At 53.7% G+C, this 18,064-nt stretch overlaps 1 protein-coding gene across 2 annotated transcripts; it reads right to left on the minus strand.

Annotated features, from left to right (window-relative positions):
- Positions 1-146: 146 nt before the first annotated feature.
- Positions 147-18,064, minus strand: OGFOD2 (2-oxoglutarate and iron dependent oxygenase domain containing 2). Of its 2 annotated transcripts, none has more exons than XM_029058040.2 (7): positions 17,888-18,064; positions 11,821-11,877; positions 8,699-8,809; positions 7,927-8,026; positions 6,080-6,225; positions 4,581-4,838; positions 147-1,884 (listed from the first exon to the last, which is right to left on the minus strand). In XM_029058040.2, exons 1-7 carry the CDS (start codon positions 18,014-18,016, stop codon positions 1,618-1,620), a joined length of 1,068 nt encoding a protein of 355 aa, XP_028913873.1. In that variant the 5' UTR covers positions 18,017-18,064; the 3' UTR covers positions 147-1,617. The 2 variants fall into 2 exon arrangements, with proteins under 2 accessions (XP_028913873.1, XP_028913874.1); XM_029058041.2 differs by having other exon boundaries at positions 6,098-6,225; positions 17,888-18,063.

Here is an 18,064-nt window from a genome sequence, read left to right on the forward strand (position 1 = left end):
AACCCTTGGATGCAACGGGCCAACTTCAGGCAGTAAATCCTTTCTCCTCCCTCTCAGGCTGCTTGTTCCACCTCTTCTTGATCCAAACAATGATCTTCGTGACTGACCTCAATGGAACAGGAACTTGGCAATAAAATAACAGCAGCTTGAACATTTTACAACTTTTATTTTTCCAGATCATCACAATTCCTTTCTGAGGCAAGTATTATCCCCGTGAAGCAACTAGGGTAAGTGACGTATGAGTAACCCTTACTCCCACCAAGTTCACCCTTCCCTGACCCTGGCAAGAGCAGAGGCAGCCTGCAGTTGTGAAGGGAGGGAGGAGGTGGGAGCAGGTTTTTTTCCATGGAAGTGAAAAGCTGCTCCTGATGAAAGGTTGCGCCCTGCCATGCAGGTTCCTGCCGCAAACTCAGAAACGCCTGAGCCCAGGCCGGCTTCAAAAGATAAATAATCACTGTCTAAAGCCAGGTGGATCGCGATGGCATGTTTTCCAACTGCAAGTCAGAACGAGTTTCTTCATGTGCAAAACAATTCAGCACTGTACAAATACTGATAACTTCTCCAAGGCAAAATACCACAGCTACACTGGAGCTGCTCGGAATGAACAAGAAAATCAGAAAGCAAGGCCTGGGAACTCAGACAGTGCCTTCCTGCACGTCATTAGCCCTGCAGGTTTGCGGAATTAATCCATAATCACTGGTGGCGGAGAAGTCTCCGGGAAAGTCTCGGTGTATACTGAGTCTGGCATCAGTGAATGAAACTGAGAACCCGAGTGGAAGCATTTGACATCCTAGGACTGAAATCTCAAAGCCTCTCTGGCATCTGACTGGGGATTCCTTTTCATCTGTCTCTAAACTTTCCCTTCTTGCCCACCCCGTAGCTCGGATTCCTTTCCCTCTATGTCCTATTCCCTCTGGTTCCTACTGCTTGTCATCTCTCCCTTTATCCCAATCCCTGAGCCTTCCCCTGTAGCCCTATGAGCACCAGGCCAGGGCAGCTCCTTTCAGCTCCCAACCCTGCTTTGGCTGGGAAGGTTGGCAAGGCGGTAGCCTGACCCTAAAAATGACTGGACCCAGCACCTTCATGGGCCTGGCAGAGGGCACGGAGAGACACCCCACAGAACGAGGGGCTCTGGGAGAGACAGCCGAGCTCTGAAAGGGTGGGATAACTTCAAGACATCAGCCTCCTTGAGACACTGACTTCCCTAGAATGGAGAGAGAGGTCCCTCCCAAGTGAGCCCGGCAGCGGGCCAGGGATGGCCGGGACATCCCTTCAGTCTTCCTGAACTGAGGCCGGAGTTTCTGTGCCTTTCTGGGGAGACGAGAGCCAAGCCGGGATGTTTACTGACTCACAAACCGACTAGGCAAACCGATTCCCGAGACCAGTCTCCAGATCCTTCTGATGAGGTGGGGAGCCTTGGGCGGGGACGTAGTAGAAAAACTCTTTCTTTGGTGCCCAGCCAGACCCCGAAATAAGGTCCTGGAGCCACTGAGGTCACACTTTTTGGGCTTTCAGCCGCCCTCTCTTGTGCCCCCAGATCTGTTCCCGTTGCTGAGGGGGCCGCTTCAGGCCAGACTCATGCTGCCTTTCCTAGCCCCGGCCCCTGCCCGAGCTGCATCACGTCAAGGAGCAGACGTCCACTGTCCCGGAGGGCTCTTCTCTCGTGAAGCCGTCCCCAAAGCCCTCGTCGTCCACCAGGTCAGGGGTGCAGCCGCACATGGGGCAGAGTCGGTTGCGGACGGCGGACGCCCTCATCCAGATGATGAGGTTCCAGCGCTCCCCGGCCGCCACGGGCAGGGCGCAGTGCATCTGGCCTCCTCGGTGCAGCAGGCCTCGTGTGACCACGTGTTCCACCTCCAGGCCCTGGGGAACGACACCTGGAACCTGAAAGCCCAAGCGAGACGGAGCCAGGAAACCATCAGTTGAGCCTCCTGCATCCAGCCCGGTAAATAATAATGCTAAGAACGATGATGGTATCTGTTAAGCGCTTACTGTGTGTCAAGCAGTGTCAAACACTGTTCAAATCGCTGAGGTAGATATAAGCTAATCAGGTTGGACACGGTCCCTGTCCCACATGCGGCTCACAGTCTTAATCCCCATCGTAAAAAAATGAGGTAATAGGCACAGAGAAGGAGAAGTGAAGCGACTTGCCCAAGGTCACACAGAAGACAGGTGGCAGAGCCTGGATTAGAATCCAGGTCCACGATCTATCCACTAGGTCAAACTCGCTTAAAGGAGGATTGATTGAGAGCTTTATCAGGTGGTTAATCCCACCCTATCAACATTCTCCAGTGTCCTCTGGTCCTCTCTCAACGAAGAGGAGGGAGGTGAGGAGAGATGGCTAACAAGGGAGACTGTTCAGTTCACACCTCCCCCGCCAGCCTTCAAAAACCTCCAGTGGTTGCCTAGCCACTTCTGCATCAAAGAGAAACTCCTGACGTTGGGTCTGAGACACTCAATTGGCTCTCCTGCCTGTTTTAAGGTACTCAACTCAGCTCTCCCTCCCCTGCTTTACCTTGCTGATCTACTACAACCCAACCTAACCCACAACTACTTTCTGCACCTTGATCTCATCACCATCCATTTGCCCACCTCCTCCCTCTGGCCTGGAACTCCCTCTCCCTTCATCCTTGCTCTGCCACTGGTCTGCTGGGTGAACTTGGGCAAGTCACTTCACTTCTCTGTGTCTCGGTGACCTCGTCTGTACCTCATCTCAGAGATTGAGACTGTGAGCCCCATGTGGGACATGGACTGCGTCCAACCCGATTTGCTGATATCCACCCCAACACTTAGAACAGTACCTGGCACACAGTAAGTGTTTAATAATATAATTGTTATTATTATTATTCTAGTACCTAACAGACCACCACCCTCCTCACCTTCAAAGCCTTCCTAAACTCCTATCTTCTGCAAGGAGGCCTTCCTTGGCTAGGCAGGAGACCTTCTTTGACTACGCCTTCATTTCCCTTACCCGCCCTCCCTTCCTCCTCACCTATGCACTCAGATCTGTACCCTTTATGCACTTGATATCCAACCCACCCCAGCCCCACAGCATTTCTGTCCATATCCCTGCACTCCACCATTTCCCCTACCTGTAATTTATTTTCCTGATTTCCCCTCTAGACTGTGAGTTACTTACGGAGAAGGGAGCAAGCATGTCTAACAATTCTACTATACTTTCCCAAGCGCTTAGTACAGTGCCCTGCACTGTAAACACTCAATAAATACCGCTGATTGACTGCCGGGGAGGGAGGGAGGGGGAGAGAGAGGAGAGGGAGAGAAGGAAGGAGGGAGGAAAGGAGGGAGGGAAGGAAGACTGAATGATGTGCAGCCCACAGCCATTTTCCCCCATTTGGGACTGGGAGGGGAAAGGCCTAACCAAGTTTGAAAATGGCATCGTCCAGGGCAAGTCCATTTGTGAACAGAGGCCCTGGCTGTTGGGCTCTGACCTGGCTCCAGGGGAGCCCACCCAGGAGGAAGGAACGGGCAGGAGCAGGCTTGGGCCGCACACGTGGCCGCTGAACTCACCAACCATCAGGGTGATTGGGACAGGTGCCTGGGTTTGGCCCAACCAAACATTTCTCCCCCATCAGAGTGGGTCCTGGGCTGGGGTGCTGGGCCGGCCCAGGCAAGGCCTGCCATCTTCAGAATGGCTGGCACCCCCCCACACCCCGAACCTACCCCTTCTGGGACCACCTGGCCAACAGTGTGAAGCAGCGCAGGCCCGGGTACCTGCCCAGATCCAGGATGTCCAGCTTCTGGGGACTCCTCCCGGCAACTGTGGTGGAGGTTTCTGGCAGTAGCCCCAGGCCCAGATAGGTCCTCCCCGCTACCAAGAGATGTGTACCTCCTGCAGCTCTCGGTTTGGCCCTGGCTTTCGCCCCAATGCTTCAGCCCGGGCAGCTGGTGAGCCGGAGGGCGCAGTGGGGGCCAAGAGACATGGTCTGCTCCGTGAGCAGACATCTTTACGATCTACCAGCTGCGGCGGATCATTTTGGTGCCGCGGCAATGCCAGAGCAACGTCTATCTCGAGAAACGTGGCCCAGTCTGGCCCGTGGGGAGCTTAAGCTCCATTTAAACCGACAGGGGAACTTATATACATGTCCGCCATTTAACATCTGTCTCCCCCTCTAGAACGTAAGCTCCTGGAGGGCAGAAAATCCGTCTACCAACTTGTTGTATTGTACTCATCCAAGCACTCAGTACAGTGGTCCGCACACTGATCGACTGATTGATGGATTGGGAGAACAGCATAATAATGGTGGCGTTGGTTTTGCAATTACCATTTGCCAAGCAAGCACTGTACTAAGCGCTGCGGTGGACACCAGATAATCAGGTTAGACACTGTCCCTGTCTCTCGATGGACTCACAGTCTAAGCTGGAGGGAGAATGGGCACTCAATCCCCATTGTACAGAGGAGGAAATGGAGGCACAGAGAAGTTCCGGGACTTGCCTGAGGTCACTCATTCAGCCACGTGGCTGAGCTGGGGGGCCGGAGAGGTGGGGGAGAGAAGAGAGATGGATCAGAACCCAGGTGCTCCGACTCCCTGCCCCCTGCTCAGGTCCCAGCCCACCGGTACCTGCCGTAGGCCTCCGAAGTTCAAGTTGCCCTGGGAGAAGTCCTTCCCGAGGGACACGTTGAGGGTGACCTCTGCGTTGTCATAGTGCCAGCTGAGGTCCCGGTCCTCCTGCAGAGAGTACTTGACCACAAAAGCACGGTGGCTGTCCAGCTGGCGGCCCCCACAGTCGGGGTAGAGCAGAGCCGCCAGGGGCTGCAGGTACTGCTCTCGCAGAGGGGTGACCAGGGAGGCGTCTAGGCCCAGCTCGTGCAACAGGACCTGTGGGGGCAGGGGGGACAGAGAGGGTGCGGGGATCGGGACCCTTCCCCACTCCCAACCCCGGGGGACCCAGCCCTCCAGGCCGGAGGCTGCCCACGGAAGGCCGCAAAGCGGTTTTCACAACTGCTTAAAAGTGCCGTTTGGCCCCCATCTGCCGGTGGCCCTTCCCGACCTTGACACCTCACTGCTCCATCCTGACTTGCTCCCTTTATTCATCCCCCCCACTAACCCCACACCATGATTTACATATCTGTAACTGCATTTGATTATGTTAACGTCTGTCGCCCCCTCTAGACTATAAGCTCGTTGCGGGCCGGGAATGTGTCCAACTCTACACCTTACTCTCCCAAGCATTTAGTACAGTAAATGATTGACTGACTGCTCCCAACCCTGCCAGGAGGGGAGGATGGGCGAGCCCTCCGAGGCCACCCGGTCCAGGCCATAGTCCTAAACCTTCATCCTTTCCCTCTCTGCCCTCCTGTCCCACCCCAAAGCAGCATGAGGGGAGCCAGGCCAGAGTCCACCCTGTGAAAACCTAAATACCTTGGGGGACCAGCACCTATCTGTCAAGAGTCCAGCCAGGCCTGTCCACTTCATATAACGCCTTCACGGTTCTTCAGTCGGAACCCTTCCCCATCGATGGCAGAACCCCCGAAGGCAGAACCGGGACTAGAACCCAGGTCCTCTGACGCTCAGAGCAGGGCTTTTTCCCCTGGACCTGGAAGGGCAGAGCTATCTGGCACCGAGTGAAGAGGAAAGCGGGCAATTATTTTCTTTCATCTGCTGTTTAGGCAGCCAGACTGGGTCAGTCTGGCTCCAGTCGCTTGGCCGTCCACCCCGATCAAGTTAACTGCTAAACGGCGAACCCTTCCCTTCACCTTGGGCTCTGCAGGCATGGCCTCAGAGATTCTCACCAAAAACAAACCCGAAGGCTTAATATTTTCATTAAGCCTGCTGCTGCCTGAGTTTCTTGGGGGCTCTCCCCATTTCTTTCGGGCTCTGAGAAGGCAGGCCAGGCCTCGTTCCATTGCCCCATCTCTCTCTGTCCTCTCTGTCACCTCAAGCTGACACACAAACTGCCCCCATCCAGGAGGCAAAGTGCAAGACACCGACTCGGGTCAGATTCACTCACCCTGTGGGGCTGGCCCAGGCGCTTGACTTTGGAGGGCCGGGGGCCTGGGACAGGAAGTCCCATTTGCCCCTGGAATGGCTTTTCTCCCAAAGGCCCCCACCCCCATCACCTCCTTCCACGCCTGTACCCCGTAGTTGTTCATGGTGTTGGGGCGACCCTTGGGCATCTCAGACTGCTCGAAGTGCTCCAGCTCCTCGACAAAGGCCCGGCAGAAGGCGGCCGTGAACACTGGCAGCCGGTAGATCCTCTTCTCTCCTGAGGGGAGACACAGACCCTCCAGATCTGGGGAGAGGGAGGGGTTGCGAGGGGGCCCATTCTGCCAGGACACACGCCTCCCCAGGAACAGGAGACCGAGAGGGGAACAGATAAGCTACCCTCTCATCATTCATTCAATCATATTTATTGAGCGCTTACTGTGTACAGAGCACTGTACTAAGCGCTTGGAAAGTAAAGTTCGGCAACAGATAGAAACAATCCCTACCCAGCAACAGGCTCACAGTCTAGAATTGGGAGACAGACAACAAAACAAGTAGACAGGCATCATCAGTATCATCATCAATGGTATTTTACTGAATGTTTATGCTTTACTTGTTTTGATGTTTGTCTCCCCCCTTCTAATTATAAGCATGGGATATAAGTACTTATAAGATATAAGTGCTCTCCCGCTTGGGAGAGTACAGTATAGCTGAATTGGGAGATTTGTTCCTTGCCCACAACGAGCTTCCAGTCTAGAGGGGCTCTTCCTACCCGAAGGATCACAATGGCAGTCTGAGCGATGTGGAGGATGGACTGTGGACCACAGGCAAGTTTCCCAGACCTCTTCTCGGTCGCCAGTCTTCCTGGCAACAAATTTTTACTGAGCACCCAGAGGGTCCTTGTTAGACAGCAGACCCATCCCTGGCCCCAAGGAACCCGGAGCATAAGGGAGGACGGAAGGGCCAATAGAACAGAAACAGGTGTAGGCATGAGTTCAAGGGATGATTGTTCTAGCAGATTGATGGGTAAGGGGGGTTAATCAGGGAAAGGGGGGTTAATCAGTGAAAGGTAATCAGGAGGAGGTGTGTTCCCAAGTGATGATTTTTCAAAGCCCAAGTCTGGCGGGTTTGGGAAGCCAAGTCAAGTGGAAAACAAGTGACTGCTTCTGGGGGCTGGATGGAGGTGACCAACTCCTGGGGGTGACCATCCCTTAGTGATGATTCTGGGAGCCCTTCTAATAGAGGAGACGACGAAACCCGATCCAGGACCAGAAGATAATCAACCAATGGTATTTATTAAGCGCTCCCTGTGTGCGGAGCACTGGACTAAGCACTGGGGGAAGTACAGTACAGTAGAGTCGGTAGACACGATCCCTGCCTACAAGGAGCCTGCAGTCTGGAGGGGGTGAAAGACGTGAAAACAAATTACAGATGAGGGGAATGGGAGAGTAGACGGGTATGTTCGTAAGTGCTAAGGGACTGGTGGGGGGGTAAGGTGAGTATCAAAGTGCTTAAGGGGCACAGCCCAAGAGCTTAGTTGCCACAGAAGGGAGGGCAGACAGAAGAAATGAAGGCTCAGTCGGGGAAGGCCTCTTGGAGATGTGATTTTAATAAGACTTTGAAAGTGGGGAGAGTGGTGGTCTTTTGGAGATGAAAGACGAGGGAGTTCCAGGCCAGAGGGAGGACTCGGGCAGGGGACGCGCAGCATGACGCACGTGATGGAGCGACAGTGAGAAGGCTGATGTTAGAGGAGTGAAATGTGTGGGTTGGGTTGTGGTAGGAAATCAGTGAGGTAGCAGGGTGAGGGTGAAGTGGGGAACAGGACTCCCCGTCTGCCCGTCTCCCCCATGAGACTGGAAACTCCCAAGGGCAGGGACTTGGAACTGCACTCTCCCAACGGTGCTCTGCATGCAGTAGGTGCTCAGGAAATACTACTGGAGGAGGGCAGGCAGGCAGGAAGGCCAGCAGGAGGCAGCTTTACCTGAGAGGGAATCGATGTGCTGCAGGAGGCCTGGGAGGTTGGCACCCGGAGACCTGCAGTACCGGACCGTCGCCAGAAACTCTGGTGCCAGAAACCACTCCTGGGGCAGGTGGGAGAGAGGGGAAATAAAAAATGTAAGGGGAAAAAAAAAAGTCAAGGGAAACTATCGACGGCTCCCGTCCTTAATGGCAAAAAGATATACGGAGGACTTGGATTTTGCTTCGGAAGGCCTCCGGCCACAGGTCATTTGGGTGGGGTGTCAGGCGGACTGTAGGACGGCTTTCTTTAGGCCCGAGGAGGGTCCCCGTCCCCTCTGCCTTAACCAGTCCTCCCCCAAACTTAGCTCAGGACTCGATGTGTTCCCCCCACATACCAGCTCGTGGCGGGGGAGGGATGCCCACTCGGACTCCTTGTCCAGCCTACGGTTTGGAGGCGAGACTCAGCTGCTCTTTGGCTGCCAAAATCTAGAGCTCAAAATGGGGCACCCGCCAAAACAGGGAACCCTCTTAGGGTAGAGAGCAGCGTGGCCCTCCCAGCACCAAGTGCATTCATCGTGTAAGTGTGCATTTATGGGGTTGGGAATAGGGAGAGGGCGGAGAGGGCAGTGGAGTTGGTCTGAAATGCTTCAGAGATCTCTCTCTCTCTCTCTCTCTCCTTCTCCCTCGGCTTCGGCCCCAGGGTCCCAAAAGCTATTTTGGGCTAACGGACCAATAGTCCTTCCACTGTTTGGATGCAAAGTTTCAAGGGCACTCTGGCCTGTGCCCAACTGTACCTGTAAAACATAAAGCTCTGGATGAGCCGGTCGATAGTGCTGGGAGATGACGGCTTTCCTCTGCACGGACTGTCGGGCAAGCTCTTTTCTCCTCTGGACTTCTTTCTCGAGCTGGGTGCAAGTTGGACACGTCAGAACCCAGGACCAGGTTCCCCAAAAGGGGACCCTGTCCCATGGAGTGAAAAACTGGGCACTGTTATTTCTGCTCACCCCACCAGCCGGCACTCTGTTGCCCTTGGTTTGGCTGGGGCAAAGGGTTGGTTCGTCCCCAGTTAAATTCAAAACAGGGGTGGGGAGAGGTGCCCATGGGGTAATCTAAAGGGCTCGGGGAAATCTGGGTGAAAAGTGCTGGCTTCCGGGTTCCTGGGTTCCCAGCCTGGGAGCCAGGGCCTAGTCTTCCCCCCACTGTGTACTTCATTGCATGTTCCCAGTGTACTTCACGGCAGGCTTCTTTGGGTGTGCCCAAGCCTCTCAGGCAAGCCAATCTAGTACTTGCTTTACTTAGGGAGAGGGAGGACATCAGACTGCTAGCTTGTCATCATCATCAATGGTATTTATCTTGAGGCTTACTGTGTGCAGAACACTGTACTAAGCACTTGGGAGAGTACAACAGAGTTGGTAATCAGGTTCTCTGCTCACAGTGAGCTTACAGTCTGGAGGGGGAGGCACAAATACACAATTTTTAGATACCCCCACAAGTGCTGTGGGGCTGAGGGTGGGGCAAACATCAAATGCCCAAAGGTCACAGATCCAACTACAGTTTGTCTGCTGTATATATGCACATCTGTTGAGTCTCTTTAAAAGTCCACCGCGTCCTTGAAAGTGTGGCTGTTGGTCTCTGTTCTTGGCTGACACTCTCGAGACACTCCTCAGGGCTCTCGCTTCCACTCCCCCAGACCCCCACCCAGTCAGCCGGAGGCCGGTCCTGCAACGAGAACCCCACTCCTCACTGCCTGTCGGTTCATCCCTCTTGAGGGAGACCTCCACCAGCCCACTAGGATGGGGCCCGCCCCCCGCCCCCCGCCCCCCCCCCACCGTCTCTTCTCGGACGCCCTTGAATCGGGAGGGTGGCAGCTGCCGAGTAAGGGAGCCCGGGTCCCGCATGACTCTTCCCCTGGCCTCGGCCCAACCGTCAAGAGATCTAGCCCAGATGAGTTGGTGTGACCCAGTTCGCATGTGACAGGAGGGCTAAATTTGGGTTCTTTCCACTCGGCCCGGTCCTGCAGGAGCCGGCTCCACGTTTGGCAAGCTAACCGGATCACTGGATCCCCAGGGGATCGCCGGTCAGGTGGCCTCCCCGTTCTCTGGTGCGGCGGCCAAGGGCGGAGGGAGGGCCGGCCTCCAGGGAACCCAGCTCCTCCCCGTCCCGGCCCCTTCTGCCCCCTCCTGCGGGCAGCCCACCATCCCACCATCCCACCACCCCTTGGGCAAAGCTGGGAAAAGAGGCGAGAATCCAAGTTGGGAAGAGCGCTGGCCTGGCCGGAGGCGCCCCCTAGTGGCCATCACTTGACACACCACTTCTCGGGAACGACAGGTCGTTTCGTTCAATACATTCTATTTCTTGAGGGCTCACTGTGAGCAGAGCACTGTCCTAAGCGCTTGGGAGCAAACGACACCACAGACACGCACCCTGCCCACGGTGAGCTTCCAGTCAGCTCGTTGCGGGCAAGGAATGTGCCTGTTTATTGTCGTATTATAATAATGACGACGGCATTTGTTAAGCGCTTACTACGCGCAAAGCACTGTTCTAATAATAATAATAATGTTGGTATTTGTTAAGCGCTTACGATGTGCAGAGCACTCTTCTAAGCGCTGGGGTAGATACAGGGTAATCAGGTTGTCCCCCGTGAGGCTCACAATCTTAATCCCCATTTTATAGATGAGGTCACTGAGGCCCAGAGAAGAGAAGTGACTTGCCCACAGTCACATAGCTGACAAGTGGCAGAGCTGGGATTCGAACCCGTGACCTCTGCCTCTCAAGCCCGGGCTCTTTCCACTGAGCCATGCTACTTCTGGGGAGGATGCAAGGTGATCAGGTGGTCCCACGTGGGGCTCACCGTCTTAATGCCCATTTCACAGATGAGGTAGCTGAGGCATAGAGAAGATAAGTGACTTGCCCGAAGTCACACAGCTGACAAGCGGCAGAGCCGGCATTTGAACCCATGACCTCTGACTCCCCAGCCCGGGCTCTTTCCACTGAGCCACACTGCTTCTCCAAAAATAGAGAGGGTGGGGGGGGTGAGAGGGAGAGAGAAATGGGGGTAGAGGGGGAGAGAGGGAAAGAGAAATACAGAGGGTCGGGGGTGAGAGAGGGAGGGAGAGAGGGAGGGAAAGAGAGACAGACACACGCTGTTCTCTTTTTTCTTAAAGAACTGATCTTGCTTTTATTCTTCTTCCTCATCTAAATTCTGGTGCAGAGGTAGGGTGCCCTGGCCAGAGGCTCTCATCCAAGAAGAGGAATAGGATAGTTTGGCCAGTGGGCACTTTGGACTTGTCACAGTGGACTTTTCATTTCGGGGCTGGGAGTCTACCCGCGCTGGGCTGGCTGGAATCAATCCATGGTGTTTCTTGAACGCCTACCGCCGCTCAGTGGAATGCGGCAGGGGCGATCCTGGTAGGGGGCTCCCGGCGGGGGATGTCCCGGGAGAAAGGGGGCGGTCCCAACAGAGGCACCCCAGGGTGGCCGAGGTTTGGGGGCCCCGTCCCAGGCCCCGCCGCCTGCTGTCTCTTTGGCCGCCAGCAGCCACAGCCCCGCCTCTCCTGTCTGACATGGTGCCGAGGTCCTGGGCTGCGAGCCCGGCATCTTCTCTAGTGGCCAGCCGGCCAGCTGGCCAAGTTCCCCCGAACCACAAGTCTGCCCGGCACTGAGAGGCGGCAGCGGGGAGGATGGCGGGGGCTGCCAGCGTTCAGTTAGACATTCATCTAACCATCCAGAATGCCTCCGGTCTGATGCCTTTGTGTCTACCCCTGCGTTCTGCACGGAGCTCCGCAAGTAGAAAGGGCATAATAAATACCATCATGATTATTATCATTATTACGACTACTACTTTGCCAAGTGTAGGGTCGTGAGAACCCTGGAAGGTGATGTCCAGGGAGGGAAGACTAGCAGGGAGATAAGATACCTCGATCAAAACCTGCTGAAAGTCCTCAGGGCTCCTGCAGCCAAGGCTCCTCAGGATCTGCAACAGAAGGAGAGTGGGGCGGGAGGGATGGACGGAGAGACGATTAAGCTCTGAGACTGGGGCCGGCCATGGGACCCACCTCCCTTCCCCCCTCCACCCTCTGGGCCCCTTTCGGCGGCCTGGAAATCCACGTGCCGGCTAGAGCTGTGAGAGACATCACCTCCCAACCTGTCTCTCACTCAGAGGCTCCCTTGGGCCCGGAAATGAGCTCATCGGTGCTCTCCCGGGACTGGCTGCTGTGCTCACTAGGAGCTGTGACCTCTCTGACGCCTCCCTCTGTGTGCCCCAAACCCCCGCCCCATATCGCCCCTGTCCCTCCAAACTGACCCTCTCCCCATTCCCCCAACCCAAATCCTATCTAAATGAGGCCAGTGGGATTCCAATTCCATCCTAAGCAAACCTCCACTTCATCCCATCCCAGCCACTGCTCCACCTCGCCACTGCTGAGGCCTGATTCTCCCTAAACCACAATGTCTCCCCTATCTCTCCTGAGAGGGAGGTTGGGTCCCTTGGTAATAATAGCAAATAACTACGATTTTTGTTAAGTGCTTACTGTGTGTCAAGCACTGAGGTAGATACAAGATCATCAGGTCCCATATTGGGCTCATAGTAGGAGGTAGAACACGTATTAATGGCAGATGAGAGAACTGAGGCACAGAGAAGAGAAGTGATTTGCCCAGGGTCACGCAGCAAGTAAGTGGAAGAGCAGGATTGGAACTTGGGTCCTCTGACTCCCAGGCCCATGCTCTTTCCACTAGGCCATACTGCTTCTCAATCAGTGGTACTTATTGAGTGCTTACTATGTGGTGAGCACTAGACTAAGCACTTGGGAGAGTACAATAGAACAGTGTTGGCAGACATGTTCCCTGCCCACAAGAAGCTTACAGCCTAGAGGGTCTCAGATGACTCTCAAATTCACCTTGCTAGCCCTGACCTCTATTCTCTAGTTTTGCATTTCTTCTCCCTCCAGGGCAGTTCTACATGGCAATTCCACGGATACCTCAAACGTAAGACATCCAGACCTGAGCTCATCTTCCCTCCCAAATCTTCTCCTCTACCATCAGAGTTGACATCGCTCCTCTCCCTCCCCATCTCTGAGGAGCCCCCTCCAATCCACACAACTGTACTATCTGAATCATTTTTCTGAAACATCCTTCTGCACACTCCTCCCCTCGCCTCATAAAACTCCAATGGCTGCCCGATCATCACAGCATGAGACAGAAACTCCTGAGGATTAGCTTTAAAGCACTCCATCAGCTCTCTCCTCCCATCGCACCCAGTCGCTACTCTTGACTCCTCTCCATCTGGCCTACCCAGTGTGCCCAGTTCCTGCCTCTGCCATGGCTGCCCTCCTGCTCCCGTCCTCTCACTTCAAATTTGCCAGATCACAGCTCTCCCCATTTTCAAAGCCCTTCAGAAGTCACATTCATTCATTTTAATTTGAGGGCTTACTGCGTGCACAGCACTCTACTAAGCGCTTGGGAGACTACGCCACAATAATATACACATTCCCTGCCCACAACAAGCTTACAGTGTAGAGTGGGAGACAGATATTAATATAAATACATTACAGGTATAATAATAATGTTGGTATTTGTTAAGCGCTTACTATGTGCAGAGCACTGTTCTAAGCGCTGGGGTAGACACAGGGGAATCAGATTGTCCCACGTGGGGCTCACAGTGTTAATCCCCATTTTACAGATGAGGTCACTGAGGCACAGAGAAGTTAAGTGACTTGCCCACAGTCACACAGCTGACAAGTGGCAAAGCTGGGATTCGAACCCATGACCTCTGACTCCAAAGCCCGTGCTCTTTCCACTGAGCCATGCTGCTTTGTACATAAGTGCTGTGGGGCTGGGAGGGGGAAGAGCAAGGGAAGTAAGTCAGGGCGACGCAGAAGGGAGTGGGAGAAGAGGAAAGGGGAGGCTTAGTCAGGAAGGCCTCCTAGAAGAGATGTGCTTTCAATAAAGCTCTGAGGAGGGGGGAAGTAATCGTCTGTCGGATTTGAGGGAGGGAGGGAGGGAGGCACATCTCCTCCAGGAGGTCTTGCCATTCCACCTTCATACTTATATGTCCATCAGTAAGACAGATGACAAGCAGTGTGGCCTAGTAGCATGGCTCAGTGGAAAGAACCTGGGCTTTGGAGTCAGAGGTCATGGGTTCGAATCCCGGCTCTGCCACTTGTCAGGCTGTGTGACTGTGGGCAAGTTACTTAACTTCTCCGTGCCTCAGTTCCCTCATCTGTAAAATGGGGATAAAGACTGTGAGCCCCACATGGGACAACCTGATTCGCCTATGTCTACCCCAGCGCTTAGAACAGTGCTCTGCACATAGTAAGCGCTTAACAAATACCAACATTATTATTATTAGTGGAGAGGGCACTGGCTTGGGAGTCGGAAGGGCCTGGGTTCTAATCCCAGCTACTGCACTTGTCTGTTATGTGACCTGGGGCAGGTTACTTGACTTCGCTGGGCCTCATCTGTAAAGTGGGGATTAAGACCGTGAGCCCCGTGGTGGCCACAGACTTTGTCCAACTCAATTTGCTTGTATCCATCCCAGCGTTTATTCCCTGCCTGACCCATGGTAAGTGCTTAACAGATATTATTATTGTCACATCAGGACTAATTCTTGTACACAGCCCCTTTATCTTCATCTCAGGGCTGGTAAGTGCCTTGTAGATTGTACTTTCCCCAGTGCTTAGTTCAGACCTCCAAACATAGTAAGTACTCAATAAATACCATTGATTGGGCCTATCTGTAATTGACTTTAGGGTCTGTTTCTCCCACTAGACTGTAAACGCCTTGAGGGCAGGGCAGGGCAGGGATCAGGTCTACTAATTTTATTATACAGTGCTTAGCACACAGTAGGCCTTCAATCAATAGTAGTGACTGACTGAGCAATTCCGGGGGCAGTGTGGCCTAGTGGAAAGAGCGTGGACCTGAGAGCCATGAGACCTTGTTCTTAATCCAAGCTCTGCCTGCCTTGTGACCCTGGGTAAATCAGCCTAATCTCTCTGTGCCTCAGTTGCCTCACCTATTTTAATATCTACTTCATGGGGATGTGATGGGGGCCGCAAGTGATGTAACTGCATGGACTCAAGGAAGAAATCAGTCGATCGTATTTAATAATTATGGTATTTATTGAGTGCTTACTGTGTACAGAGCACTGTACTAAGCACTTGAGAGAATACAGTACAATAATAAAGAGGCCCACTCCCTCCCCACAATCAGCTTACAATCTGGAGCAGCATTGCTTAGTGGAAAGAGCATGGGCCTGGGAGTCAGAAGGACCTGGGTTCTAATTCAGCTCCACCACTCTGGGCAAGTCACTTCATTTGTCAGTTGTGTGACTTTGGGCAAGTGACACCTTCTGGGTGCCTCAGTTACCTCACCTGGAAAATGGGGAGTAAAACTGTGGGCACCATGTGGGACAATCTGATTACCTTGTATTCCCCCCCAATGCTTAGAAGAGTGCTTGGCACACAGTAAGTGCTTAACAAATGCCATTGTTACTATTATATCTACCCCAGTGCTTAGAACAGTGCTTGGCACATAATAAGCACTTAAATGTCAGGGTTATTATTATGTGCCTCAGTTACCTCATCTGGAAAATGGGGCTTGAGACTAGCTCACATGGGACAGGGACTATGTCCACCTGATTAGCGGTATCCATAAAAAAGGTATTATTTGGGGGCCTCCTTCGGCCCCTCATCCTAATAATAATAATTACGGTACTTGCTTCCCCCTGGGGTGCTACCTGGCAGGCAGAGGGAAGTCAATCAAGGATATTTATTGAGTACTTATTAGAGCACAGCACTGTACTGAACACTTGGAAGAGTATAATTCAAGAGAATTAGCAGACACGTTCTCTGCCCATAACAAACTCATAGCTTCGAGGCTGGGGCATTTCACCTGAAAGCGCCCGTCGGCATGGAACGCGCCTGACAACAATGTCCTATACTCTCCCGAGCGCTTAGTTTAGTGCTCTGGGCGCAGCCGGTGTTCAGTATATACCAGTGATTATTTATTTATATTTACTCTCTGCCTCTCCCTCTAGACTATAAGTTCCTTTTGGGCAGGGAGCGTACAGAAGCAGCGTGGCTCGGTGAAAACAGCATGGGCTTAGGAGTCAGAGGTCATGGGTTCTAATCCCAGCCCCGCCACCTGTCAGCTGTGTGACTTGGGGCAAGTCACTTCACTTCTCTGTGCCTCAGTTACCCCATCTGTTAAATGGGGATTAAGACTGTGAGCCCTATGTGGGATAACCTGATCATCTCGTATTCCCCCCCAGCGCTTAGAGCAGTGCTCGGCACATAGTAAGCACTTAACGAATACCAACATTATTATTATTAAAGAAGCAACGTGGCTCAGTGGAAAGAGCATGGGTTGAGGAGTCAGAGGTCATGGGTTATAATCCCGGCTCCGCCACCTGTCAGCTATGTGACTTTGGACAAGTCACTTCAGTTCTCTGGGCCTCAGTGACCTCACCTGTGAAATGGGGATTAAGTCTGTGAGCCCCGCATTGGACCACCTGATCATCTCGTATCACCCTCCCAGCCCTTGGAACAGGGCTGGGCACATAGTAAGCACTTAATGAATACCAACATTATTATTAGAGAATCAGCGTGGATCAGTGGAAAGAGCAAGGGCTGAGGAGTCAGAGGTCATGGGTTCTAATCCCGGCTCCGCCACCTGTCAGCTGTGTGACTTTGGGCAAGTTCCTTCACTTCGATGTGCGTCAGTGACCTCGTCTGTAAAATACCAACATTATCATTATTATTAATGCTGCTGTCTTGGGCAGCGTCTGCTGTCTGGGGCTCTGCACCCAGTAAGCACCCCCTAAATATTGGCAGCAAGAATGTGATACTGTCCTCTCCCCAGCCTCAGCACTGTAAGGGCTCATGAAATGTGCCTGACTGATGGCGATGGGCAGAAAATGTAGTGTGGTGGCTGCCACCCTGCCGGGGGGGAGAGGGGGCCAAGCAGCGTGGCTCAGTGGCAAGAGCCTGGGCTTGGGAGTCAGAGGTCATGGGTTCGAATTCTGGCTCTGCCACCTGTCAGCTGTGTGACTGTGGGCAAGTCACTTCACTTCTCTGTGCCTCGGTCACCTCATCTGTCAAATGGGGATGAAGACTGTGAACCTCTATGGGACAACCTGATTGCCCTGTATCTCCCCCAGCGCTTAGAACACTGCTCTGCACCTAGTAAGTGCTTAACCAATATGAATATTATTGAAGCAGCCTGATTCAGAGGAGAGAGCCCGGGCTTGGGAGTCAGAGGTCACGGGTTCGAACCCTGGCTCTGCCACCTGCCAGCTGTTTGACGGTGGGCAAGTCACTTCACTTCTCTGGGCCTCGGTCACCTCATCTGTCAAATGGGGATGAAGACTGTAAGCCTCTGTGGGACAACCTGATTCCCTTGTATCTCCCCCAGCGCTTAGAACAGTGGTCTGCACATAGTAAGCCCTTAACCAATATGAACATTACTGAAGCAGCATGGTTCAGAGGAGAGGCCCCGGGCTTGGGAGTCAGAGGTCATGGGTTCGAATCCTGGCTCTGCCACCTGTCAGCTGTGTGACGGTGGGCAAGTCACTTCACTTCTCTGGGCCTCGGTCACCTCATCTGTCAAATGGGGATGAAGACTGTGAACCTCTATGGGACAACCTGATTGCCCTGTATCTCCCCCAACGCTTAGAACACTGCTCTGCACCTAGTAAGTGCTTAACCAATATGAATATTATTGAAGCAGCCTGATTCAGAGGAGAGAGCCCGGGCTTGGGAGTCAGAGGTCATGGGTTCGAATCCTGGCTCTGCCACCTGCCAGCTGTTTGACGGTGGGCAAGTCACTTCACTTCTCTGGGCCTCGGTCACCTCATCTGTCAAATGGGGATGAAGACTGTGAGCCTCTGTGGGACCACCTGATGGCCCTGTCTCTCCCCCAGCGCTTAGAACAGCGCTCTGCACCTAGTTAGCGCTTAAAAAAAATACCAACATGATTATTATTATTACCGGGCCGTAGTCTCGGCGCAGCTGCTGCTCCCCGCGGAAGCGCACGTGCAGGCGGTAACGCGGCAGAAAGAGGTTCTCGCTGCAGAAGCAGGAGCAGCGGAAGAAGCGCGGGGGCCGGGCCGCCGCCATGGCCCAACCTCAACGGCAGCAGCAACGGCTGCCCTCCCGCCGCCGAGG

This window comes from Ornithorhynchus anatinus, chromosome 2 (genome assembly GCF_004115215.2).
Source record: "Ornithorhynchus anatinus isolate Pmale09 chromosome 2, mOrnAna1.pri.v4, whole genome shotgun sequence".
Lineage (NCBI taxonomy): Eukaryota > Metazoa > Chordata > Mammalia > Monotremata > Ornithorhynchidae > Ornithorhynchus > Ornithorhynchus anatinus.

Coding starts and splice junctions, on each gene's coding strand:
- OGFOD2 (XM_029058040.2), bottom strand. CDS start 18,016: ATGGCGGCGGCCCGGCCCCCGCGCTTCTTCCGCTGCTCCTGCTTCTGC. Junction 11,878..17,887: donor TGCGCCGAGACTACGGCCCG/GTAATAATAATA, acceptor CTTCTGTTGCAG/ATCCTGAGGAGCCTTGGCTG. Junction 4,839..6,079: donor GGGTACAGGCGTGGAAGGAG/GTGATGGGGGTG, acceptor CTGCCCCCACAG/GTCCTGTTGCACGAGCTGGG.